General features: G+C 40.6%; 3 protein-coding genes across 5 annotated transcripts; 2 read left to right on the forward strand and 1 right to left on the reverse strand.

The window, feature by feature from the left end:
* Window positions 1–288: 288 nt before the first annotated feature.
* march5l (membrane-associated ring finger (C3HC4) 5, like) lies at window positions 289–4,914 on the reverse strand. 3 transcript variants are annotated; one of them, XM_042058616.1, is made up of 7 exons: window positions 4,760–4,914; window positions 4,054–4,142; window positions 3,004–3,206; window positions 2,587–2,717; window positions 2,066–2,240; window positions 841–1,007; window positions 289–687 (listed from the first exon to the last, which is right to left on the reverse strand). In XM_042058616.1, the coding sequence occupies exons 2-7, from the start codon at window positions 4,080–4,082 to the stop codon at window positions 526–528; spliced, it is 867 nt and encodes a 288-aa protein (XP_041914550.1). In that variant the 5' UTR covers window positions 4,083–4,142; window positions 4,760–4,914; the 3' UTR covers window positions 289–525. The 3 variants fall into 3 exon arrangements, with proteins under 3 accessions (XP_041914550.1, XP_041914548.1, XP_041914549.1); XM_042058614.1 differs by having other exon boundaries at window positions 2,066–2,255; XM_042058615.1 differs by having other exon boundaries at window positions 2,066–2,255; window positions 4,756–4,895.
* A 445-nt stretch (window positions 4,915–5,359) lies between these two features.
* actr1b (actin related protein 1B) lies at window positions 5,360–10,933 on the forward strand. Its single transcript, XM_042058612.1, has 11 exons — window positions 5,360–5,563; window positions 6,764–6,828; window positions 6,944–7,019; window positions 7,189–7,314; window positions 7,449–7,573; window positions 7,680–7,896; window positions 8,014–8,106; window positions 8,263–8,437; window positions 8,552–8,613; window positions 8,735–8,775; window positions 9,076–10,933. The coding sequence occupies exons 1-11, from the start codon at window positions 5,516–5,518 to the stop codon at window positions 9,176–9,178; spliced, it is 1,131 nt and encodes a 376-aa protein (XP_041914546.1). The 5' UTR covers window positions 5,360–5,515; the 3' UTR covers window positions 9,179–10,933.
* A 2,147-nt stretch (window positions 10,934–13,080) lies between these two features.
* kctd9b (potassium channel tetramerization domain containing 9b) lies at window positions 13,081–20,103 on the forward strand. The gene is made up of 12 exons (XM_042058611.1): window positions 13,081–13,339; window positions 13,681–13,802; window positions 13,895–13,938; window positions 14,062–14,161; window positions 14,355–14,413; window positions 14,533–14,661; window positions 14,778–14,845; window positions 14,934–15,029; window positions 17,604–17,753; window positions 18,002–18,107; window positions 18,241–18,374; window positions 19,255–20,103. Exons 1-12 carry the CDS (start codon window positions 13,229–13,231, stop codon window positions 19,369–19,371), a joined length of 1,236 nt encoding a protein of 411 aa, XP_041914545.1. The 5' UTR covers window positions 13,081–13,228; the 3' UTR covers window positions 19,372–20,103.
* The last annotated feature ends 1,863 nt before the right edge of the window (window positions 20,104–21,966 follow it).

The raw sequence follows: 21,966 nt of genomic DNA on the forward strand, positions 1-21,966 counted from the left end.
TATTCCCAGATTGTCTCACCCATTGAAATTTATTTTAAACTGTGACTGCCATCTGGTGGTATTGATCGTGGTATTGAATAGCATATGTCTGAGTAATTAGACTCAACTAATCTCACAGATTTTTCAGTGTGAGCATATAACATAGAAAAATAATTTCATAAAATGACTACTCTAAGGTATGAGAATGAGTTGAATTGCTTTAATTGCCAGACAGTGATGTGATATGTGATGTCATGAATTCAGCATGCACAGAAAACTGTGTAGAAATTATGAGACAAAAAGGCCCTCAACAATCATATAAGTTTATTAATTGAAATCTCAAAATAAAATCAAATAATCGTCTATCTCTACAGTCTACATAAATGGCCATAGGCAATAATTTCTGATGGGCTTTTACAATGAATAATAATAATGTTACTGCAACTGAAACAGTTCCATGATTGTTTCTGTTTATGATGGTAATGGAGTTTTTACAGTAGAACCCAGGGAAACTGGGGAGACTGCAGTGAAGGGGCCTTCTTGTCTCTACTCGTTTCCGCTGTCCTCATTGTCTTCCTCGCTGTGATCATCAGCCCGTTCTTCCCGAGCAGGGTAGTCAAGGATGTGACGGTTGGCCTGGATGAGGTACTGCTGTTGTTTGAAATACACCTTCAGTATTCCTTTAATCACAACAAAGGCAATGCCTCCCTGTAGGCAAGAGCATTGACAGCTTCAGAACCCAGGCATCAAAAGAACAACAAAAACCCTGACAGGCAGGCAGGCAGGCAGCCAGCCAGCCAGCCAGACAGACAGATAGCCTGGGGAAATGACATGACACGTCTCCCTCCCCCCTCTACTCACTAGGATGGTGCGCTGGAGGTTTGAGGTGACCCTGCGGAACATGAGCCTGCCCACCAGGTTGGCGATGGAGGGGAAGATGAGGGCTCCACACAGGGTGCGCGACACGGACACGTGGTCCCCCCCATAGCCCCCATCTGTTGGCATACGGGGCAGAGTCCGCCCGAGGCCTGAACACACACAGAGGGACGTTAGAGGTGTGAAAACACATACCACAGGGCTTCCTGGGGAGAGTGACCAGGACCTAGACCAATGTACCAATAAGAAATATGCACCAACAATTAGTAGTTCTATTGACATAAGGGTCAAACCTTTCGAACCATGATTTACAAAACTGTCAATATGCTATTACAGGCAAAGCAATTTTTAAAGTGATTAGACCTTAGTCAGAAAATAAATGCCCATTTTAAACACCAGATGCCTGCTATTTATCTTCTATTCATTAAACTGTTTAGAGGTGTCTAGGTGCGCCATCCCATTAGAGGTACTCCCTGATTAAGTCGACACTTTCTTTCCATATTTTACATAGATTTTTCACTTGGCGGTTATCAATCAGCCGACTCAATTTTTTCCCTGACTGAAATGCTCCCATATTCCACACCCACTAATTGGATGAATATAGATCACAATACATTCGCCTTTCAGCCTTTCAATGAGAACTGTATAGTGCCTACCACTTGTCTTTCTATTTGATTTATTACTGTTGTCTAGGATATTGATGCCATTGAATGACCCTACTTCTTACACAACAGGAAAACACTGCTTGATTGGAACTAGGTCTTCCTAAGAGTCTTGCTTGGTGTTATTTTAGTTTATATGCTTATTTATACTTGCAGATCACCTCGCTCACATTAATATATAAGTATTATATAAAGTTATTATACGGCTCTTCAGAGTGCTGCAGAAAGTTCTATTCACATGAATAGACCTTCCCACTCTTTGGAGGTCGGGATAATGTATTGTCCGCTGGACATTATTGGAAAATAAATCCCGAGAGAGCGAACAGGACCCCGATGTGAAGCGGAGGCAGCATTCAATACATTATCCCTTACGTATTATACAAGTCCTCAGATCGCTCATGAAAAATAAATATGGACAGAATGATCATGCGAACAATAGCACAGCACTAAAAATATCCATATACTTGACTATAATTGATGATACCAGAGTTGTATAAACTCTGTATACATCTTCAATTGACTTGGTGTATTGTTGAGTGAAGCCTTACCAGGGACAAGGCCATTAAGCTTGGCAGAGTGTCGCTGCCACAGCCGCACCACATAGTCCTCCCAGCGAATCATCTTCCCCAGGACCAGCATGACTGGTATGGTGGGCAAACCCATGAGCAGGAACAGTGGGTCAGCACGCTCCATCACGTCCAAACCCTTTTTATGGCCTACTACCTGCAGAGCACAAAGCTGAAAAGTCTCAGAGAGGTTACACTTACATTACATTGCATTTAGTCATCTAGCTGATGCTTTTATCCAAAGTGACAATCAAGGTACAGTGTGACAAGGACATGTTAGTTCGGCAATAAATACTACTCGCATATAATCGGATGGCAGTTCTAGAAGAGGGATAGTCAAGTTAGTTTGAGCAAGCATGTCCAGTTGTTGGTAGTGCTAGGAGAAGAGGTACTCTCTGTGAAGAGCTGGGTCTTCAAAAATGTGGTTCTAGGTGTATAGAAGACAGCAGAGAAAATGCAAACAAAATGACACACACAATCATCAAGACGTGTGCATAATGTACCTGCATTACAGTGACAGCTCCATAGGTGACGGCTGACCAGTAGACAGTGCCAACCACCACGCCTGCAGCAGCAAATGGACTGGCTCTGGACAGAGCTCTGTCAGCCTGCTGCAGGAAGTACACTAATGGACCTACGAAAAGCAAAACAGCATTACTTCTCAAACAGTCTTCGATAAACTACTTCAAAGAGCACCCTTTTTGTTGTAATAATTCCTGTAAAAGCTGATTCACAGAAGTAACAGGAAGATGCTAAACTTATCGTCGACCCGCCGCAAGGTCAAGAGCACATTTACAAACAAATGAATACTAGTAGTTCAGTGTTTCTGAATAAAAGTACCTGATATTTAATTATTAAATTAACTAATGATTCTTCATTCTAAATACACTATGTGAATAACATTTACTTGACATATGTACCCATTTTGGGAAAGACAATGCGGTACTCAGTGCCACACTGTGGACAGCTGACAGCCCCACCACCATTGCCCTTCTGCTTCTCGTCCAGCCAGCGCTGCAGACAGTTCTGATGGATCCACTTGGTGCAGCCTCTACACCGACAGGGGCTCACCCACTCTGCCACCCGGTCCTCCCGCTCTGTGGCAAAGCATACCCAGCAGTGCCTGCAGGTGGAATGTGAAGACAGGGTTATTCTACCAAAGGCAAGTGGACAAGCACTAATGCTGTCAATAGTGGTCAATACAAGAAAAGAAGAAAAGAAACAATAACGAAAAACTGTGCTGTGCTGTGCTTACTCTATTTTATTCCTGTTGTCTTTTATGTGGTATGGGGCGTTGAACTTGTGTGTGTTTTGTATTGTAATGCTGTATGTAGCACTGTATGCCCAAGACAAATTTCCCTTATGGGACAATAAAGTTCATCTAATCTAATCTAATCTAATTTAAAAAAAAAATAGTTTAGTATATAAAAATCATGCAAACAAAAGTGATTATTACCTCCACCAAGGAGGTTATATTTTCAGTGCCATTTCTTTGCAGGACTATGCAAAAACTACTGGGCCGACATTCATGGAACTTTGTGGAGGGGTAGCTTGGGTGAAGGAAGAACCCATTACATTTTAGAACAGAATCATTCATTATTTTTATTAACATCGAGAGATAGCCCAGGAGCATTTGGTTTTAGCGGAGGTCTGCACTCTCTAAGTTTCTCTTTAGTTTTCTATATAAAATCCAATTTAAGACTATTTCTTACTATTGCCACTACCAGCACCACCAAGACAAACACAACTGAACTACCAACACCTAGGTCAACTTGACAATTACTACAAGGCTGGTACTACTACTGCTACTACGATTATTAATACTACATACCACTACTAAAAACAATGTTTTTTACTATCTTTAATATATATATATATATATATATATATATATCTTTTTCATACATCCAGACAGTTTTTAACAATATTGTGATACATCTTTTCACATGAGGGGTTGTGCAATCTCTTACTTCTCTGGGGGTTCCTCTGTACAGGCCATATTGTGTCAGCTTGGGTGTTTGGGTTGACACATGAGTCAGTCAGCTCAAACTTTACTCGTCTGGGGAGAAAAAAAAAAACATAGTGATCCAACTATTCCAAAACCTTTTTGGGAAACCATAATATTTGTCTTCATTACGGGCATGACTAGCCTCCTCTAGCCTCCTCCTGACTAGACTCGTTAAATGTCGACTTCTGCGTATCAAACTGAAAGTAACGTTAATATCAACGTTGGGTCCATACCATAACAACAATCCTTGCCATATTAGGGTATAGGCCTGCCTAGTGCATAACAACATTTAAAATTGATGGCAACCAATCGATTGAACTAACTGTGATTATGGATGATTTCACACGAATCTTATCTATATTATGGCCCTGACATTGCGTTAGATAATGCTAGTTTCCTTCCTGAGCTTGTGACAACCATCAGTACATTTAGCAAAAATGTCGAGATAATTACATTCAGTTGACGTTACAAAGTCTGAAATGCAATGTGACATAATTTTACTGTTAAAGACTGCTTGACAGCCCATTTGACATTTGACATACAGCAAACAACTAGCCAGCTAATGTTTACTAGCGTAGCACTATGGGCCAAATTGAAAGGTTTGCCTTCAGTACTGCTACAACCAAAGGTTGCTTCAGCAACCAATGAAGGATGTTAGAGCTACCTACGTCCAGTACGTGTCCTTAGGGCGATATATTTTTTCATGTAGATTCAATTTAGGCACATCAAAGCAAACCGATCCTGACTTGTCAACTTTTTCATTACGTTACCAGACCTGACGTTACACCAGGGCGAACAGTTTTGTTTCCGGTTTAACACTCTCTTAAAGGAGAAGCAGGCCAGTTAGTTTGCCGACTGTGTGGAGCAAAATTGTCTGGACAAATTCAGCCAAGTTATCGTTGCCTAGATTCTAGTCTAAACAGGGTCCAGTGATTACTACCAATATATTACTAGTAGGGTAACTATCCTTAGGTAACGTTAGAGGTCGAAAAGACTACAGGTGCATTTTCATTTGTCGGCCAGAAGTAGTAGATAAGAATGATTTTTGATAATAATAATAATAATAATAATAATAATAATAATAATATGGCTTCTTATTTTTACCATAGACAGTAAAATCTATGTTTTTAAAAACGCACAGAAATATTATACATCTCTGCCCACAAAATACTAGCACACACCCGATGATTGGTGCTCCACAGCGAGGATTCTTTTCTAGCACGCCAATTGGCTATTTTGACCGTCTGTCAACCCTGGTTCGCCTACCTTTGCTTTTCGCTTGTAGTTAGGTTGACAACACAGCCAGACAGCCGCTGGCCGCTATCCCGAATCCAACAGAGTTGGTGGAATTTTTATGAATAAAACCGTTAATCTGGTTGAGCATACAACGTTCGCCGAGGAATATACAACCCAGTTGGACTATCATGGAGTCTTATGACATTATAGCTAACCAGCCGGTTGTGATTGATAATGTAAGTATGATGTCACCCATCCACACCCTTACTAGCAACCGAAGTAGTAGCCGAGGCTGCTAGCATGCTGAATAACCATTGTATTGTGTCGATCATTGTTTCAAAAAAGCAAAATAGGATACCATGCTGGTTCACTAGAGCATTGTTACTGGACGTGGGGGGTGTGTGTATCGACACAAATTAGTAATGTGTCCTGCCATTTGAAATCGGCTTAATCAACAATTACGTTCTGTTGTAGCTCCATGTCATCCGGCGTATATTTCTTCTAGCAAAGCCGTTAGCTTGCTAACTCAGCTAGCCAAACTGTGACAGGCGCTTTTTTGCAGGCTAGTTAACATAATTGGGTGTCTGACTGGTGTGGTGGCGAGTATTGCCGTTTTTTGCAAACGAGCCGATTGTCATTATAGTCTTAACAATCAGGAATCAGCCGTTTACATCGGCATAAAACGTTGTACAACTTAAAAGCATCAACGATTCTGCAGTGGTGTGAATTAACAGTGGGTGTTTTTCTCAGTAGCTGGGACATTAGCCTCCTGCAGCTAATATGAACTGGATAGCTTACGTTAACGTCAGCAAGCCCACTAGCCTAGTGTTTTTTTTTTTTCTGTAGCCTTCCAGCTAACAGTGATTATCATGTTGTTATTGTTGCTAGCTAAAATGGCTAGCAAGTCGTAGCTGTCTGAACCCCGCCTTGCCAGTCAGGCATTTGTCTGTCATGGTTAAAAGCCAAGATAAAAGTCACATTCCCTCTTTTCAAAAAACTACATAACATTAGAGTAATCTTAATATTTAGCACATAATCTGATCAAATCAGCTCGTCGGATGGATGCTCTTCTGTTCTGTGACATTACAGTATTAGGCCTATTCTGTCATCAGGCTTTTCTGCAAGACAAGTGTTGTGTTTCTCATGCAAAAAAAAAGAAGAAAAACGTGAAAAATAATTTTTTAGTTTTCTATTTTAGTCGGTGGGAGAAAGCAACCAGGTTTGTTGCCATTTTAGCAGGCAAGGGCGTTGGGTTGTGATCTCTTTCCCCAGGCTCTGTCTCATGACTTGAATGTGAGAGGGGAACGCTTGATGACTTAAAGAGTCTAAGTGTGTTCCCTCAAGAGGATATCTGCTGCACAGTGACTTTCTTTCAGCTTGCTTTTTGTCACATCCCACTCCTGTGTTTCCCCTGAATTCTTATTCTGTTTTCATAGGGCTCTGGTGTCGTCAAAGCTGGCTTTGCAGGAGACCAGATCCCCAAATACTGCTTCCCAAATTAGTAAGTTATATGCATATTATGCACACAGTGTTGTTAGCCAGAGTTTACTATGAAATCACCCTCTCTTCTACCCTCACACGACATAACGTATTTGCTCTTTCTTTTTAAAATCCAGTGTGGGACGTCCAAAGCATGTTCGAGTTATGGCTGGTGCCCTGGAAGGGGATATATTTATCGGACCTAAAGCTGAGGTAACTGCACCGAATCCTGCTTAATAGCTGATCAGTGTTATCACTACCTAATTGTGTGCATTCTTCTCACAAAATCCAGTCATGACAATGGGTATGCGGTCATGGGTATAGTCATGTCACTGATGTTTGTGTAGAAGATAAGGTGACCTTTAATTGTGTGATGTTACAGGAGCACAGAGGTTTGTTGTCTGTGCGATATCCCATGGAGCATGGCATTGTGAAAGACTGGAATGACATGGAACGCATCTGGCAATATGTCTACTCCAAGGAGCAATTGCAGACCTTCTCTGAAGAGGTTTGGATTTCAGAATGTCTCACTATCTGCAGATCTGTCTATCACTATATCCTGTACTTATTAGTATATTGAGGGCCTCGTACACATTGGACGGTGATGATGATGAAGTTGTTGCTTTTAACCTACTTTCTTAGCATCCTGTACTGCTTACTGAGGCACCGCTGAACCCCAGCAAAAACCGTGAGCGTGCAGCTGAGGTGTTCTTTGAGACTTTCAATGTTCCAGCCCTTTTCATCTCTATGCAGGCAGTTCTCAGCTTGTGAGTAATGTTTCTAAACAATTATGTATTGTATTATTTGTGGAAGTGTAACAGTTAACTATAGTTATATTTTCATTTCTTAAATTTCTTATGCTGGTTTTTATAGGTATGCCACAGGCCGAACAACTGGTGTGGTGTTAGATGCAGGGGATGGAGTGACACATGCTGTGCCCATTTATGAAGGTTTTGCTATCCCGCATTCCATCATGCGGGTAGATATCGCTGGGCGTGACGTCTCCCGCTATCTGCGCCTGCTCCTGCGCAAGGAAGGTTATGACTTCCACACCTCAGCTGAGTTTGAGGTGGTGCGCACCATCAAAGAGGTACAGAAGACAGTGGCCAGCAGTGTATTTGTCCTGAAGATATTCTTCCATATGAGTTTCTTAACAGCTTCTAATAGGGTGTGTATATATATTTAAAATGCACGTTTGTGATTGCAGAGAGCTTGTTACCTGTCCCTGAACCCCCAGAAGGATGAAACGCTTGAGACCGAGAAAGCACAATACACCCTTCCTGATGGGAGCACTTTGGATGTGAGTAATGGTGTCATTGTCATCATTTGATAACGATCGATCAGTTGAATTGATTTGGCAATACTCTTTAGTACTTCTTATTTTTTACATCTTAAAAAATGACACTATAATATCATGGTACTTATATCAGAACTCTAACCTGTTCTGATTTTCCAGATTGGGCCTGCACGGTTCCGTGCTCCTGAGCTCCTGTTCCGACCCGACCTGATTGGAGATGAAAGTGAGGGCATCCATGAAGTGCTGGCTTTCGCTATCCAGAAATCGGACATGGACCTGCGACGCACACTCTTTTCCAACATTGTCCTGTCTGGAGGCTCAACACTCCTGAAAGGTAAATAACGGTGCACATTTGAGCACATGTAGTTAAGTTGTTTTTTAGTCATATTACACATCTATATTTATAAGTAACGCCTTGGTGTAATTATTGCGTTTATTTTCTGAACAGGTTTTGGGGACCGGTTGTTGAGTGAAGTGAAGAAGCTTGCACCCAAAGATGTTAAAATAAAGGTAAAGTAACTCAATTGAGAACGTTACTTGTAATTAACTGCTTTATGCAATAATAGCATATCAACTGTATTTTATGTGTTTATCTTTTGGTTCTTAATGTGAACTAATGTGTTTGCAACAGATTTCTGCGCCACAGGAGAGACTGTATTCCACATGGATAGGGTAAGATGTCCAAGTGTATACCCACTGGTCAAGGGGTATATTTTTATGATGTTTACCATGATTCACTCTGGATTTTATCACAATTCAAAATGACAGTTAAAACCACTGGCTTTGCGTAATATCATCTGTAGTTTATGGCTCATATACTGTATTTCCCAGTGGGAGAGGGTGTTATTTATTAGCAAGATGAAATAAAGCACTTGAACTGCACATACTTGTAGGGAGTTGCGAGATCGCACATGTATCTGCATTGCACACAAAAGCTCATATGACGGATATTGTTTTGGCTCTGTTCTTCAGGGGATCCATCCTTGCTTCATTGGATACTTTCAAGAAAATGTGGGTGTCCAAGAAGGAGTATGAAGAAGACCGTGCCCGTGCCATCCATAGGAAGACCTTTTAAAATGGAAAAATTGCACTAAGTCCCCAGCTACCCCTCATGCCTATAGTTTCACCCCCCCCCCCCCCCCCCCCACTCCACCCCACCCCACCCTCCATCCTAGCTTTAAACTCCCAGACTCTCCCCCTCTTGTCCCTCTGGTCGGGGAGTTTGCTGGACCCCTCATCGCAGCTAGGCATGCCTTCTGTTGCCCCATCTCTGACCCTTCTTATTGGGACTCCTGCCAGGACTGGGAAAAGGATATGGGCAGGCATTGCATTCTCAGACAGGTCTGCACCCCATCCACGACCATCAAACTTAAGAAAACAAAGGCTTTCAAGGGGCATCAGTGAATATTGGTAACTGTTTTTGTTTTGTCCATTTATCAAAGGGCAGTGCTTATACGTTACGCAAAAGGTATTTATTACACTATTTACTGTGCCCTGTGAGATAGGATCATATCATCCAGTCTAATGAACACGAAGGCAAATATTTTATGCTCTTATTATAATTTCATTCCAAAATATAGAGGATTCTCAGTGTGTCCTTCCCCGGTCATCAGTTTGATGACACCCTGTGGTTGTTGAAAGTAGAAATCAGTTTAAATTTGTCTTTTCTCTTTGCTTGTCAAAATGGTTACCGTGCGCGAACAATGAGAAATCTGCAGTAAGAAACAATTGTTTACCACTGATCCAGTTTTCTGTAAAGGACACTATTGAGGCCGTGTGGTCTTGTGTCACTCCATGTGTCTCTCTTTGACTGTATCAAGGCTGATACCACTCCAGTTGAGAACATCTGAATAGCATGAGAAGAGAAATAACATAGTTGGTAGGTAGCGTTGATACTTCTAGAAACTTGAGCAGGTATACTGTCTACCATAGCAGAGCATGCTGTTGTAAAAGTTTGAACTTGTAATGGTTTCACCTCAGTGATGCACTGATGGTTTTAAGGTGTCCCAGAATTGGGTATATGATGATTCTCATGTATTAGATGTCAGCAACTCAGACTGAGCAATCGGCGATAAAAAGGATGAACCATGAAATTATCCATTTTTTTGTCTGAATATTCAAATATGAGCACAGTTGGCAACAACAACTGGCCACAATATTCCACTGGGCTTTAAGATTGTCTTTTAGAGAATTCAACCTTATTTTCTCATTTGTGATTGGTCCCCCCCTCATCATTGGCTTGATGTAAGATTGAAATTGTTGAACTGCCTTTGAATGGTTATTACAGTATTTCCATATTTTACTAGGCCACTAGCATTCTTTATAGTAGGCCCAGTCAGATTGTATGACCACATGTTCACTGTTCACTGAATTCATCCCTGAATCACACGTGCAGAAGATGAAATCACACTAAGAAGACAGTTGACGTGCTGTAAGGTGATGCACCGTGTTGGAAGTATGCGGAAGCACAATGTAGTGAGTTTCCGATTCAACGTCTGTGCCCTGCTTAGGCTTGGGTAAAATTTTTGTTTGGCAGATGTGGGGTGCTTTCCGTTGGGGTGCAGCAAAAGGTTATTTACAGTCCCATTCTCTGTCCATGAATTAGATTCGCCTTACTCTGGTGTCTGCATTGGAACATCAAAAAATGCTTTGTTGTTTTTTTTAAAAGGTAAACAAATCATCAGCCTTGTGTACAGTGGATTGCTATTCAAAAAAGAGAAAAAAAAGTCACAAAAGGACTAAAATGTACAAAACTGTTTCTTCAACTGTTGCTTTTACTTTTCATTTTGTAAATTCAATATAATAAATAAATTAATGACTGCTGTCTGAATTCATCTGTGCTGTCTTCCATGGACAAGAGACATCTGTAGATGGCGTGACAGACCAATTGATTATACATCTCTTTGATTTCTTGAATTTACTTCAATATCTATCTCCTTTTACATAGATTGTCACACTAAATAAGTGGTTGAATTTGTAGGTTGGTGTGTTCAAAAAAATGTAATGCTAAGAAAACTATGGCATTTCCATTAATTGCTTAAAAAATCTCAATACAATATTGAAAACTATTAATAGAACAACTTTGTCATTTTCTTTTTTCAATGACCTATGAGATTGAGTTGCCTTTCACCATTTCACCTGCATATCTATATTCACAGTGCAGTTAAAACAAGCAAGTATAAATGTCATGTCAAGGTGAGCACTTTTCCTACTAGCTACCTAGACTCGTCAATGTACTGTTTTGTGCTCTATAACCCACAAAATGAGAAGACACTTTTCATTGCTTGACACTTGCCAACTTTTTCGGTGTCAACTGTGCTGTAGCTTACAAAACAAGTACATGCACATGCCCAATAGTCTCTCTGCCACACAATGAACATCCTGGTAAATGCTTCTCTACGAAATGCATGATGTGTGCAGCTGTTTCAATTAAGTGTGTCGGCCCATGTAAACACTATAGACTATATTAGGTCACATCCTATGTAAACCCTTGAGCCGAAATCTTCAATCGGAATGATTTCAGTCAGAATGAAAGGTTGTTCATGTAAATGTTTAAATAAATAAATGTATGAATAAATTGAATCAAGCCATGATATTTGCTTTTTGCAATGTTGATTAAGGCTGATAATTTGCAGAACACCTAGTTTCCAACAACTGGAGAGCATATAACGGAATTGGATGTAATTAACTTCCTGTAGCAACAGTGAAAACAATGGCCAATCTTGTGGTGTTTGTTCTTTGTTGCTGAAGAAGTGGAAGCACTGTAATAAAAATACCCATGTTTTATTTTATTTTTCAGGGGTGCTTGAGCACCCCTAAAAAAAGCTTAAAATTGCCACTCCATTGGAGATCACTGATCTAAAAATATTGGAGTAAAAACTTAACATAATGCATAATATGGGTTAGTGGAGCCTGTGAGCCAATTAGATCGAAGTTCTGTCAACACAGAATTTGTTCCATGTTGATGTAACCAAAGGTGAGCAATTATACAAGTTGACTGGAGGCCCATTGCTCCCGCAAGGTCTTAAGGTCATGTGACATGCTGACATCCTGGTGGCATGCTGCCACGCTAGAAAGTTGGTCATTTCCAGTAGGCCAAGCATGCATTGATGCGTTGTGTTCATGTTGCATTCATGAGATCTGGCATCTGGGAATAATGAGAATTCCATCCCCAAGTGATGATATAATTCTTCTGACTACATGTGTTAATGTGCTTTGCAGTCGGAATGTGGGGAAAACGCTGCGAAGATTAAAACATGCACAATAATAATACATAAACTGTATTTGCTCAAAACTATGCCATGAGGCGCTTGTGAAAGAAGGATATGCTGCTCTCAAGAAAAAAAAAAAGAAAAAAAACGACAATATTTGTCTAGGACTACAATTGGCCTAATGCCGACAAAGTGATGACAAGTCCATGGGAAACTATTAGCAAAATCTTCTCAAAGTTTCCCACTGGTTTTCCCACACTGAGGAAGTGGTAATCACATGAACTTTTCCACTGGGAAAAATATTTCTCCCATCATTCCCGGAAACCATAAAGGAATCCCTTACGAAAAGTAACTATAAGATTATTAGTTCTATGGTAGTGTATACTTCTATGATGTTCAGTAATACCTCTACTCTTCCCTCTGTAACAATCGGTAATAATAGGCCTACAGTAGCCTAGGCTACTTCTACAGTGTCCCAAAATACAGGATGTGCCAATAGTATTTATAAGATTACCTAATAATAAATCACAAAATAAAGTATTTCCAATAGGCCTGAAATCCTAAAAGATTACTATTGTCCCAAAATATTATAAGATTCCTACAGTTTTTTTTTATTTATTTTTTTTATCCAGAATGCATCACGCTCAGCCAGCTGCGCAGAGACACATGAAGTCGAATGACCCTATGCCTGTCTAGAAACAGAACAGGAGCTAGGAGGGACGAAAATATCTGCGCATTCGTGATCGTTATGAACACGTCCTTTTTGTGTTTTGTGCAGTTGCTGAGTGGGTGGTGACTAGTCTGGGCCTAATGCGACTCCCAGTAGCAAATAGTGCTAGCTTGCTAGGTATTCTTGGACAACATTAGTATTAGGCGATTTCAGGTTATGAATGGTAAACCTACGCCTTTAATTAATGTTAAATGTGTCAGCTTGTGCCGACTCTTGTAGCCTATTTAACACTGAAAATCCACAAGTGATGCGGAGAGTGACGCTCTTTGTAAATGGAACTTCCAGCAATGGCAAGGTGTGTGTAATTTTGACCGTTTCCTGTTCTTCATTCGAAATACAAAACTAGCCGTAGACAATCATTCCGTTAAAGTTACATTTAACACCTACAAAAACATGCATAATAAACATTTCTTCATGTTTTCAAGATAGTATCTGTGTTAATAAACAAGTTATTGTTATGTATTTGCTTATGCTATTCTACAAAAGGGGAAATAGAGGAAGCCAAACATCAGCAGGCTGTCTTCATCATCTTTTTCACCAATTGCTTTTTAGACTTAAGTTGTGGTATAGCTGCCTTCATTATGAATCGTTTCTTGGAAATACTCATTTTCGTACATTTCAATGGTTCATTGTCAGGTTGTGGCTGTGTATGGGACCTTAGTCGACCTACTGTCAGTGGCAAGCAGCAAACTTGGTATCAAAGCTTCGAACATTTATAACGGGAAGGGAGGCCTCATTGACGACATAGCCCTAGTAAGGTGAGGTAACATTGTAGTCTACTTCCATCTCTGTAGGTTACATAGTGTTTAAAGTGTTCCTCATTTTTCAAGTATATTGATCTTTTTTTCAGGGATGATGATGTCCTTTATGTGTCAGAAGGAGATAGTTTTGTTGGTGAGATTCTTATAGCCTACATTTGTGTTTGTCTTTTAAACAGTTGCATGTTTAAATGAAAACCTGCTTGAAGAGTGTTTCTTTCTGCCAAATCATTATACCTTCTGTGTCATCTGTGTCTAGATCCACAAGAAGATTGTGAGGATCATGGCGATTTCCCCATCCAGGCTCACACTGACTGGTTGACCCTGAATGTTGGAGGACGTTGTTTCACCACCACAAGGTAAGGGTATTTCACTGCAAAGATACAGTAACTGCAGGGTTAGAGCCCAGACACTTACCCACGTGCCTTCCATTCCATAATTAACACTGTAGCAAAAAATATATATATATATATATATTTATATAAATAACTTAATAACATATTTAGCATACTGCACACTGTACCAAATATATTTTTCCCTTGTTTGTTGCAGGAGCACTTTGGTAAGCAAGGAGCCAGACAGTATGTTGGCTCATATGTTTCGAGACAAAGGTAAGACATAAGTGGCCCACAGCATTCCAATGAAGCCATTTTGCTTGTTTTCGATCCTCAACATGATTAAGGGCGTTGGTCTGTGATTTTGATTCTTAATTTGTGTAAACTTGCACTAGATGTTTGGGGAAACAAACAAGATGACCAAGGTGCATACCTCATTGATCGCAGTCCAGACTACTTTGAGCCCATTCTTAACTACCTCAGACACGGCCAGTTAATTATCAATGAGGGGATCAATCTTCGGGGTAAGTGTGCCAGTGCTTTTGGTATTGTTAGCAGATATGTGCCCACACTCAATATGTCCCTGTAGTAAAACCCCAAACAGTAGACTGTTTGACTGACCGTAACTGGCTGTTATCAGGTGTGTTGGAGGAGGCGCGCTTTTTCGGAATGGAAGAGCTTGCTGAGCAGCTGGAAGGCTTAATAAAGGTAGGAAAAAGGCCTAAAATGCTCAAACATGGTGCCTTGTGTGACTACCAGTAGCACTCATTTTGATCTGCTCTGTGAATTCTCCCAGAATTCCCAGCCGCCTGATGATCACTCGCCGATCTCCCGCAAAGAGCTGGTGCGCTTCCTGCTGGCCACACCCACTAAATCTGAGCTACGCTGTCAGGTACAGAGAATTTACACTGGGATATTGATTTATTAGAGATTATTTTTGTCATTGTGCATTATTTACCCATGGTAAATGAACTAGTGGACAATGACCTGGCATATTGTATGATACACAAATAGATGGACATCACTAGTCATTTAGTGAATGACTTTTGGGTTACGTTCACATTTATCAAGCTGAAATTACTCGTATCTGAAGTTTTTTATCCTTGATGTGACACAGATGTTTTACAAGGTTGTGTGAACATACTAAAATCTGATATTTTTCTATTAGATTTGAGTCACTTCCATGTGTGGCTCTTGATCGGATGTATATCTGATTCATGGCCATGCGACATGAATAAGAATGGTCAGATTGGTATTCATGCATCTTGTTTGCCTATATGCATGCTCCTTTCTGGTAGGCTACCGATCTCCTGTTGCAGCAGCAAGTTCTGCAACAATGGCAAAAGTTATTTGCCTTAGACGTGATCATGTAGGCTACAGCTGCCACAAGAGCGAAATGTTATACATACTGTAGATACTTTTCTTGTCAGTTTTAATGCTGTGTTCCAGACAACTCTGTAATCATTTCCCTGTTCTAGAAGTCAAATTTCTCAGAAGTCGAAATTTCCTAGAGAAGGTACAGTGTAACACTCAATGTGGGTGTTGACAGCCTATTTTTTTAAAAATATCTGACAACCTACCTGTTTGGAATGCAGCATCATTTTCTTCTTGTTGGTGACACATATGTGCGTGTGCCAATGTGCATGTGTGTCACGTTTTGGAAGATTGATGCATTCTCATTAGAGTTAAATACAAGTGTCTGATCTAAAAATAATATTTAAAGAATGTGGCTTGTAATGTGAAAAAAGCCTTAGTGTTAGTCATAGACATTTTACAGTCATATGATACGTTTTCATAGACATATGACAGAAATTGTTATGGTAGGGAAGAGGGCATGGCCTTGTCTAGTTTGTTTGGGGTCCAAACATGGCACAAGTTCATTTCACTGGCAAATGGGATTGTTACATTTTTAGTGCTATAACTACGTTGAAGTTTTGAAAACAAACTGAACTTAAATTACACAAAAAAAACTTAGCAGTCAGTTTGAAAGATTTAGGATCTGCTTATTAGTAAAGATAGCCTTTTGTTGAGCTCCTAAACATGCTTACAGTTTTTTCTGATTGCTTAAGCACATTTTTTGTAACTATGGCTTTTTTTGCAAAACTCTACACACAAATAGGAAAACCTTTCACCCAATCAGAAAAACATTGTAGTTCTCTTGCAAAAACTAACACACCTTGCTTAACTCTTCACACCTTTGTAAAAATGGTGTTTTCGTATCAAACAGTAAACACAAGCCATCACAATAGTAAGCACACAATGTGCCAACTACACACTGATGGTATGAATAAAAAACACATCTGGCTTTTGCTTTCTCTGTGCACAAGGTAGACTATGTCAGTTTGAGGTCATACTTTTGTCATAGTTCTGTAAACATACAGGGATCCAAACTTCAAGTATTGGTGTTTATATACTATTGTTTCTTACACACATCAAAACAAACACAAGTGTGTTTTTTTTAAGTCAAAACACAAAATAGCAATTTCACTTAGACAAAACAAATCAGTCTACATCGGGTCGTCTCTCTCAAAATTTTGTCTACATCACATGCAATGTCCTAGTCCAAGGCACCGGGGAAAATATATTGTGGAATGCCGTATCCAGGCCTGACATGACAATATCCCCATGTGCATGTAGACTGATTTTTTGCCTGTAGAAGGGCTATTTCTTTCTCTTCTTACCCTTCCTCTTCCCCCTCCTCATCCTCCTCTTGCTCCTCCTTGTCCTCTTCCTCTAACTTCACCTCCTTGTCCTTGTCATCCTCTCCCTCTCACTTCTTCATCTCCGCATCCTCTTCCTCCTCTTCTTCCTCCTACTTCTTTACCTCCATGTCCTACTCTTTAGCCTCCTCTAATTCTTACTTTTCTCACTCTTCCTGCTCCCTTCATTGTACCCATTGTACATTACCTGTGGCTTATTTATAGTGCTTAGGCTGATTGCAAAGTGAACTAATTATCAAAAAAAGTTTTCACATGAGAAAGTGTGCCAGAGAGTTGGCAAAATAGTGAAAATAATAGCCATGCATTTGGTATAGATTTGCTAGTAGTGTGTTAATCATTTGAAAATTGAGTGTAAAGCATGAGTTGTGTTTACAGTTCTGCAAAAAGAGTGTTGTGCAGTGAATTGTGCCTACAGTTTTGCAAAGTGTGTGTTTGCAAACTGAGTGCAAAGCAGTGTTTGTGCTTTTAGTTTTGCTCAGTGAGTGGTTTTGCTATAAGTATTAATAGTTTTAGAAATTGTGCTATAAGAATCACGGTTGTGTTTAAGCATTCAGAAAAAACTGTAAGTCTCCCAAATGTGACATCTGACATCTCACACTTTGCTTTGTTGGAGCTAATCAACTGTAAAAGTGGCTGGAGTCATCTTCCTCCACTGCCCATCCCTCTACTGTGTAAACATTTTAAATGAAAAACTCTACTCTACTGTAATAAAAGCATCACCTTTAACTCTTTCACTCTTTGTTCAGGGTTTGAATTTCAGTGGTGCAGACCTCTCCCGTCTTGATCTGCGCTACATAAATTTCAAGATGGCCAACCTCAGCCGCTGCAACCTCACACACTCCAACCTCTGTGGGGCCAACCTGGAGAGGGCAGACCTATCCTACTCCAACCTAGAGGTAAGCTCATATCTCAGATCTATGTTTAGAAACCTAATGCCGACACAATGCTTAGATATCATACTGTGAAAAAAAATTTAAAAAAAAATGTGTGTGTATATATATATATATATATGCAGGTGTATATTCAAAGAAGTGCAGGTGTATATTCAAAGAAGCGTTCCATTCTGTGAGTTTTTGAGACATTAAATAACATTATTTATTTCTGGGTGTAAGCAATGTTAATGGCTGGTCTTGCACATTTCCAGGGTGCCAATTTGCAGGGTGTGAAAATGCTTTGCACCAATGCAGAGGGTGCCACCTTGAAAGGCTGCAATTTTGAGGATCCAGCTGGGCTCAAGGCCAATTTGGAAGGTGTGTGTGAGAAGTAAAACTCATTCATATATAGGCTGCTTCTTATAAAGCAAGCTGACCTATATTTCCAAAACATTATGATGCCAAAAATGGTCTGTAATGTGTGGCAGTGCTGTAACTGATGTTCTCTCAGGTGCCAACTTGAAAGGAGTTGACATGGAGGGCAGTCAGATGACTGGCATCAATCTCCGGGTGGCCACCCTGAAGAATGCCAAGCTGAAGAACTGTAACCTACGAGGGGCCACACTTGCAGGGACAGACCTTGAGGTGAGGGAACCTTATTGAAAAATACTTTAAATACCTAAATAAAAAAACATGAATGGTTATTTTGTACTGGTCAGTGATACAAATCTGAATTTAATCTTAATTTAGAACAAAAAATAATTGGAGAACAGGAAGCGAAATTGTTGGGCAGGGATCCCTTTGCATGCATGTAAATGGTTATCATCGTAAAAAAATTGATACCATGTGTACACATCTGGGAGACATATTTTATGGGTTATTTGCGCATCTGGAGTTGATATGAGGTTGAGATGGTTTGATGTCAAATTAGTCATTAATCAAAATACCAACCATTATTTTTGCCATAAATTGCTGGTAAGCAGAGGAATGTGGATTGCATGCGACTGGATTAGTCTTCTTTAGTGTGTGGTCCCTTGTTTCTCAGTTGTCACTCAATAGTATAAAAGGCCATCAATGTGATGCCCCCCTTTCCATTGTCTGAAACCTGACTACCTGAAAGTAGTTATGGCAGTGCCAACACTGTTTTTTTATGAGGACTGAAAATCAGATAGTTTTATGTAATTAATACATGCACAATTCCGTGTAGTTATTTGCAGCTCGGTTCTGATGGATACATGTTAAAGTTAGTTTATAAAACACTAATATGTAATATTATAATCTAAAGAAAAAAATAAATAGTCTCTTCTTTTCTGTAGCTTGCAATATATAGTACAAAAATGCATTCATTATAAGATGAACTTCAAGTGTGTAGCTGTTATGCAAGAGAGAACTTTTCCAAGACTGTTATCTATTATGCAGATTGTTCTGTGTTATTAGTCTCTAGAGCTGAGTTGCACACTTTGGGGACTGAAAAAAGTTTTTTTTTTCTGCTTTTCACACATTCTTCCCTCCGTCCCTCTTACAGAACTGTGACCTGTCCGGCTGTGACCTTCAGGAGGCTAATCTGCGGGGCTCCAACGTGAAGGGGGCCATCTTTGAGGAGATGCTGACTCCACTGCACATGTCCCAGAGTGTCCGATAGACAGTTTCCCTCCCCTCTCTCCACAGGCTCTCTCTCTCTCTCTCTCTCTCTCTCTCTCTCTCTCTCTCTCTCTCTCTCTCTCTCTCTCTCTCTCTCTCTCTCTCTCTCGGAGCAGAGGTGAGTGAAGCTGGACAGTACACTGGGCTAGGCCGCTTATTCAGAGCACTGACTGACTGTTACTCTGCTGTTCATGTAAAGATGTGCACAGTCTACTCCCAGAACAAACTTCTACTGATTCTGCTTAAGAACTTGTCCTTGATGACTTCGTTATTGTCTCTCTAGTTTTTGCACTGATCTGAATGGTTATGTCTAGATTATCATTGCATGTTGTCCTTCTCAGATGCAATCAGAATACTGTACATTTGTCCATGGGGAATTCTGATCTCCAGATATTTCCACAAACAAAGGAGCTTGTGTCATAAGCTTGTACCTGAATGTGAAGTTGTATTATATATGCAGCTGTCTTTTCACTGTGTCCCGTGTTGAAATATTCAAAGCTTTTATAAATATCACTGCAGGATTGTGATAATAGTGAATAATCATGTGCTCTGTCTCTTTGGTAATGAATCAGCCTTTTTTGTGCATTGTCTTGCTATTTTAGTGTTCAGGTGTATTATATTGTCTGTGTTTTTATGTAGACAAACCAAAAATGGGTATAGGTGCAAACATACTGTATTTTGTACTTTATTACAATGAATGTTTCAGAGAAAAATAAAGGCACATTTAAACATACGTTTTTCACAGTAGATGTTTGACTCTAGCAGGGCCTCAACAAAACGCTGTGTAATTCTCACAGTTAAGAAGTGGTTTACCATAAATAACAACTAAGTGGTCAACTAAGCAGAAACGGCCACACTAGTGACACTTTTGTTCATTTCATCAGTGGGACCAAAGTGTAACATCAGCTGCATTTAACTCTGAGCTACGCCCATTTTGCTGTAGCCTACACCCTACATCCTCTTTAGTATTTTGAGTTCCTCATTTATAGCCTGCTTACTCTTATGTCACAATTATTTGTATTGTTGCTGGTAGGTGGAAATATCTGAATGTATGACCAGCAGGGGGCAGCAGAATCTGTGTTTTCTGTAGGAGCACCAGCAGGCAGCCAGGTTCTATCTGAAAAGCAGATGTGGAGCACACCTTGGGTGTAGGATCTGTCAAAGGCATCCGGGTCACTAGTTCAACATGGACGATAACTACTGTAGCAGACCGTGAACCCTGTTTGCCAGGATGTGCTGCCAAGGGTGATTGATTGGCCAGACCGCATGCAAAAAAGATCTAGGTGGACAGATGACCACTTCAACAAGTATAGGGAAAAGGGAAAGTATTGGGAAAGCCTTCATTTCTATGTTTGAAAAGCACATCCCATCCAACAACATAAGTACTACTTTGCTTGGACATGTAATGGATATTCTGAAAATATTCATGATGAATAGCACTGTATTTGTATTGTAAGTAAGTAAATGTAATTTATAAAGCACATTGTAACACAGCATAAACTGACCAAAGTGCTGTACAGTGGATAACTAAAGATAAAGACTAAGACAAATAATACAGAAAAACACACTGGACCAATAGTCATAAAAACATAAATAAAAAGAAACCGTCAATATCAGTGCCAGAATCAATGCCAGAAGATTGTTAAGGTGATGCAAGTACTGTAAGTGAGTGTGTGTGTGTGTGTAAAAGGGAGTGTGTGGGGTGGGGGGGCACTCTGTCACACAACTCATAAAACACTGTGGCAGTGTCTGTTTTTGGTGGCGTTAACAGCCATCGCAAACAGATCTGTGGGTGTCAAAACAACAGGCCCCCGTGCAGGCCTCCGACGCCTCCTCCCCGAGGACACTTCCTCCTCCAGCTGCACCTATGGCAGCTGCCTGCCTGCCCGCCCGCCTTCCCCGCGGCTGAATCATTTTTACAGGCCTATTTGTTTTGGACGCGCTGCCGATGGCGCGGTGCAGACCATCTCCTCGGAGCACTTCATCTGAATCATTTATTACTATTTCCTGTGCCGGGCCCAGTCAGCCCAGAAAGATGTACTGCTGCTGCTGCTGCTGCAGCCCACCACATCTGCCTCCTCGGCACTGGGACAGGGGCCAGAGGAAGCCACTGTGGCTCTGCCCCTCCACCTCTCCATCTCTCTATATATCTCCACCTCTCTCTGTTTCTATCTCTCTCTTCACCTTTCCATCTATCTTTCTGTCTCTCTCTCTCCACCTCTCTCTCTTTCAATGCCTCTATCTTTCTGTCTCTCTCTCCACCTCACTCTCTCAATGCCTCTCTCTCTCTTTCTCTCTCTCTCTCTCTCTGACAGCTGGTGCTCTAACCAACTCTGCCCCCATCCCCAGGATACCACAAGGCTGGTCAGTGTAGCAAGGCACTTGTTATTTCAGGTGGTAACCACAGAGGGTGATTGCAGTGACACCGAGTTTGTTTTGACAAGATAAGGTGTTAATTTGGGGTTTTGGTGGCTTGAGCTCTAATGGACATTTCAGGGGGTGAGAGAGTGATTGTCTGTGGATGTGTGGTTTTGCGCATTCCCTTTGTAAATGCATACTGTCATGCAACATGGAAGTATTCTAAGAATAGTGACGG

The sequence above is a fragment of the Alosa sapidissima genome, chromosome 13 (genome assembly GCF_018492685.1).
Source record: "Alosa sapidissima isolate fAloSap1 chromosome 13, fAloSap1.pri, whole genome shotgun sequence".
NCBI classification, from domain to species: domain Eukaryota; kingdom Metazoa; phylum Chordata; class Actinopteri; order Clupeiformes; family Clupeidae; genus Alosa; species Alosa sapidissima.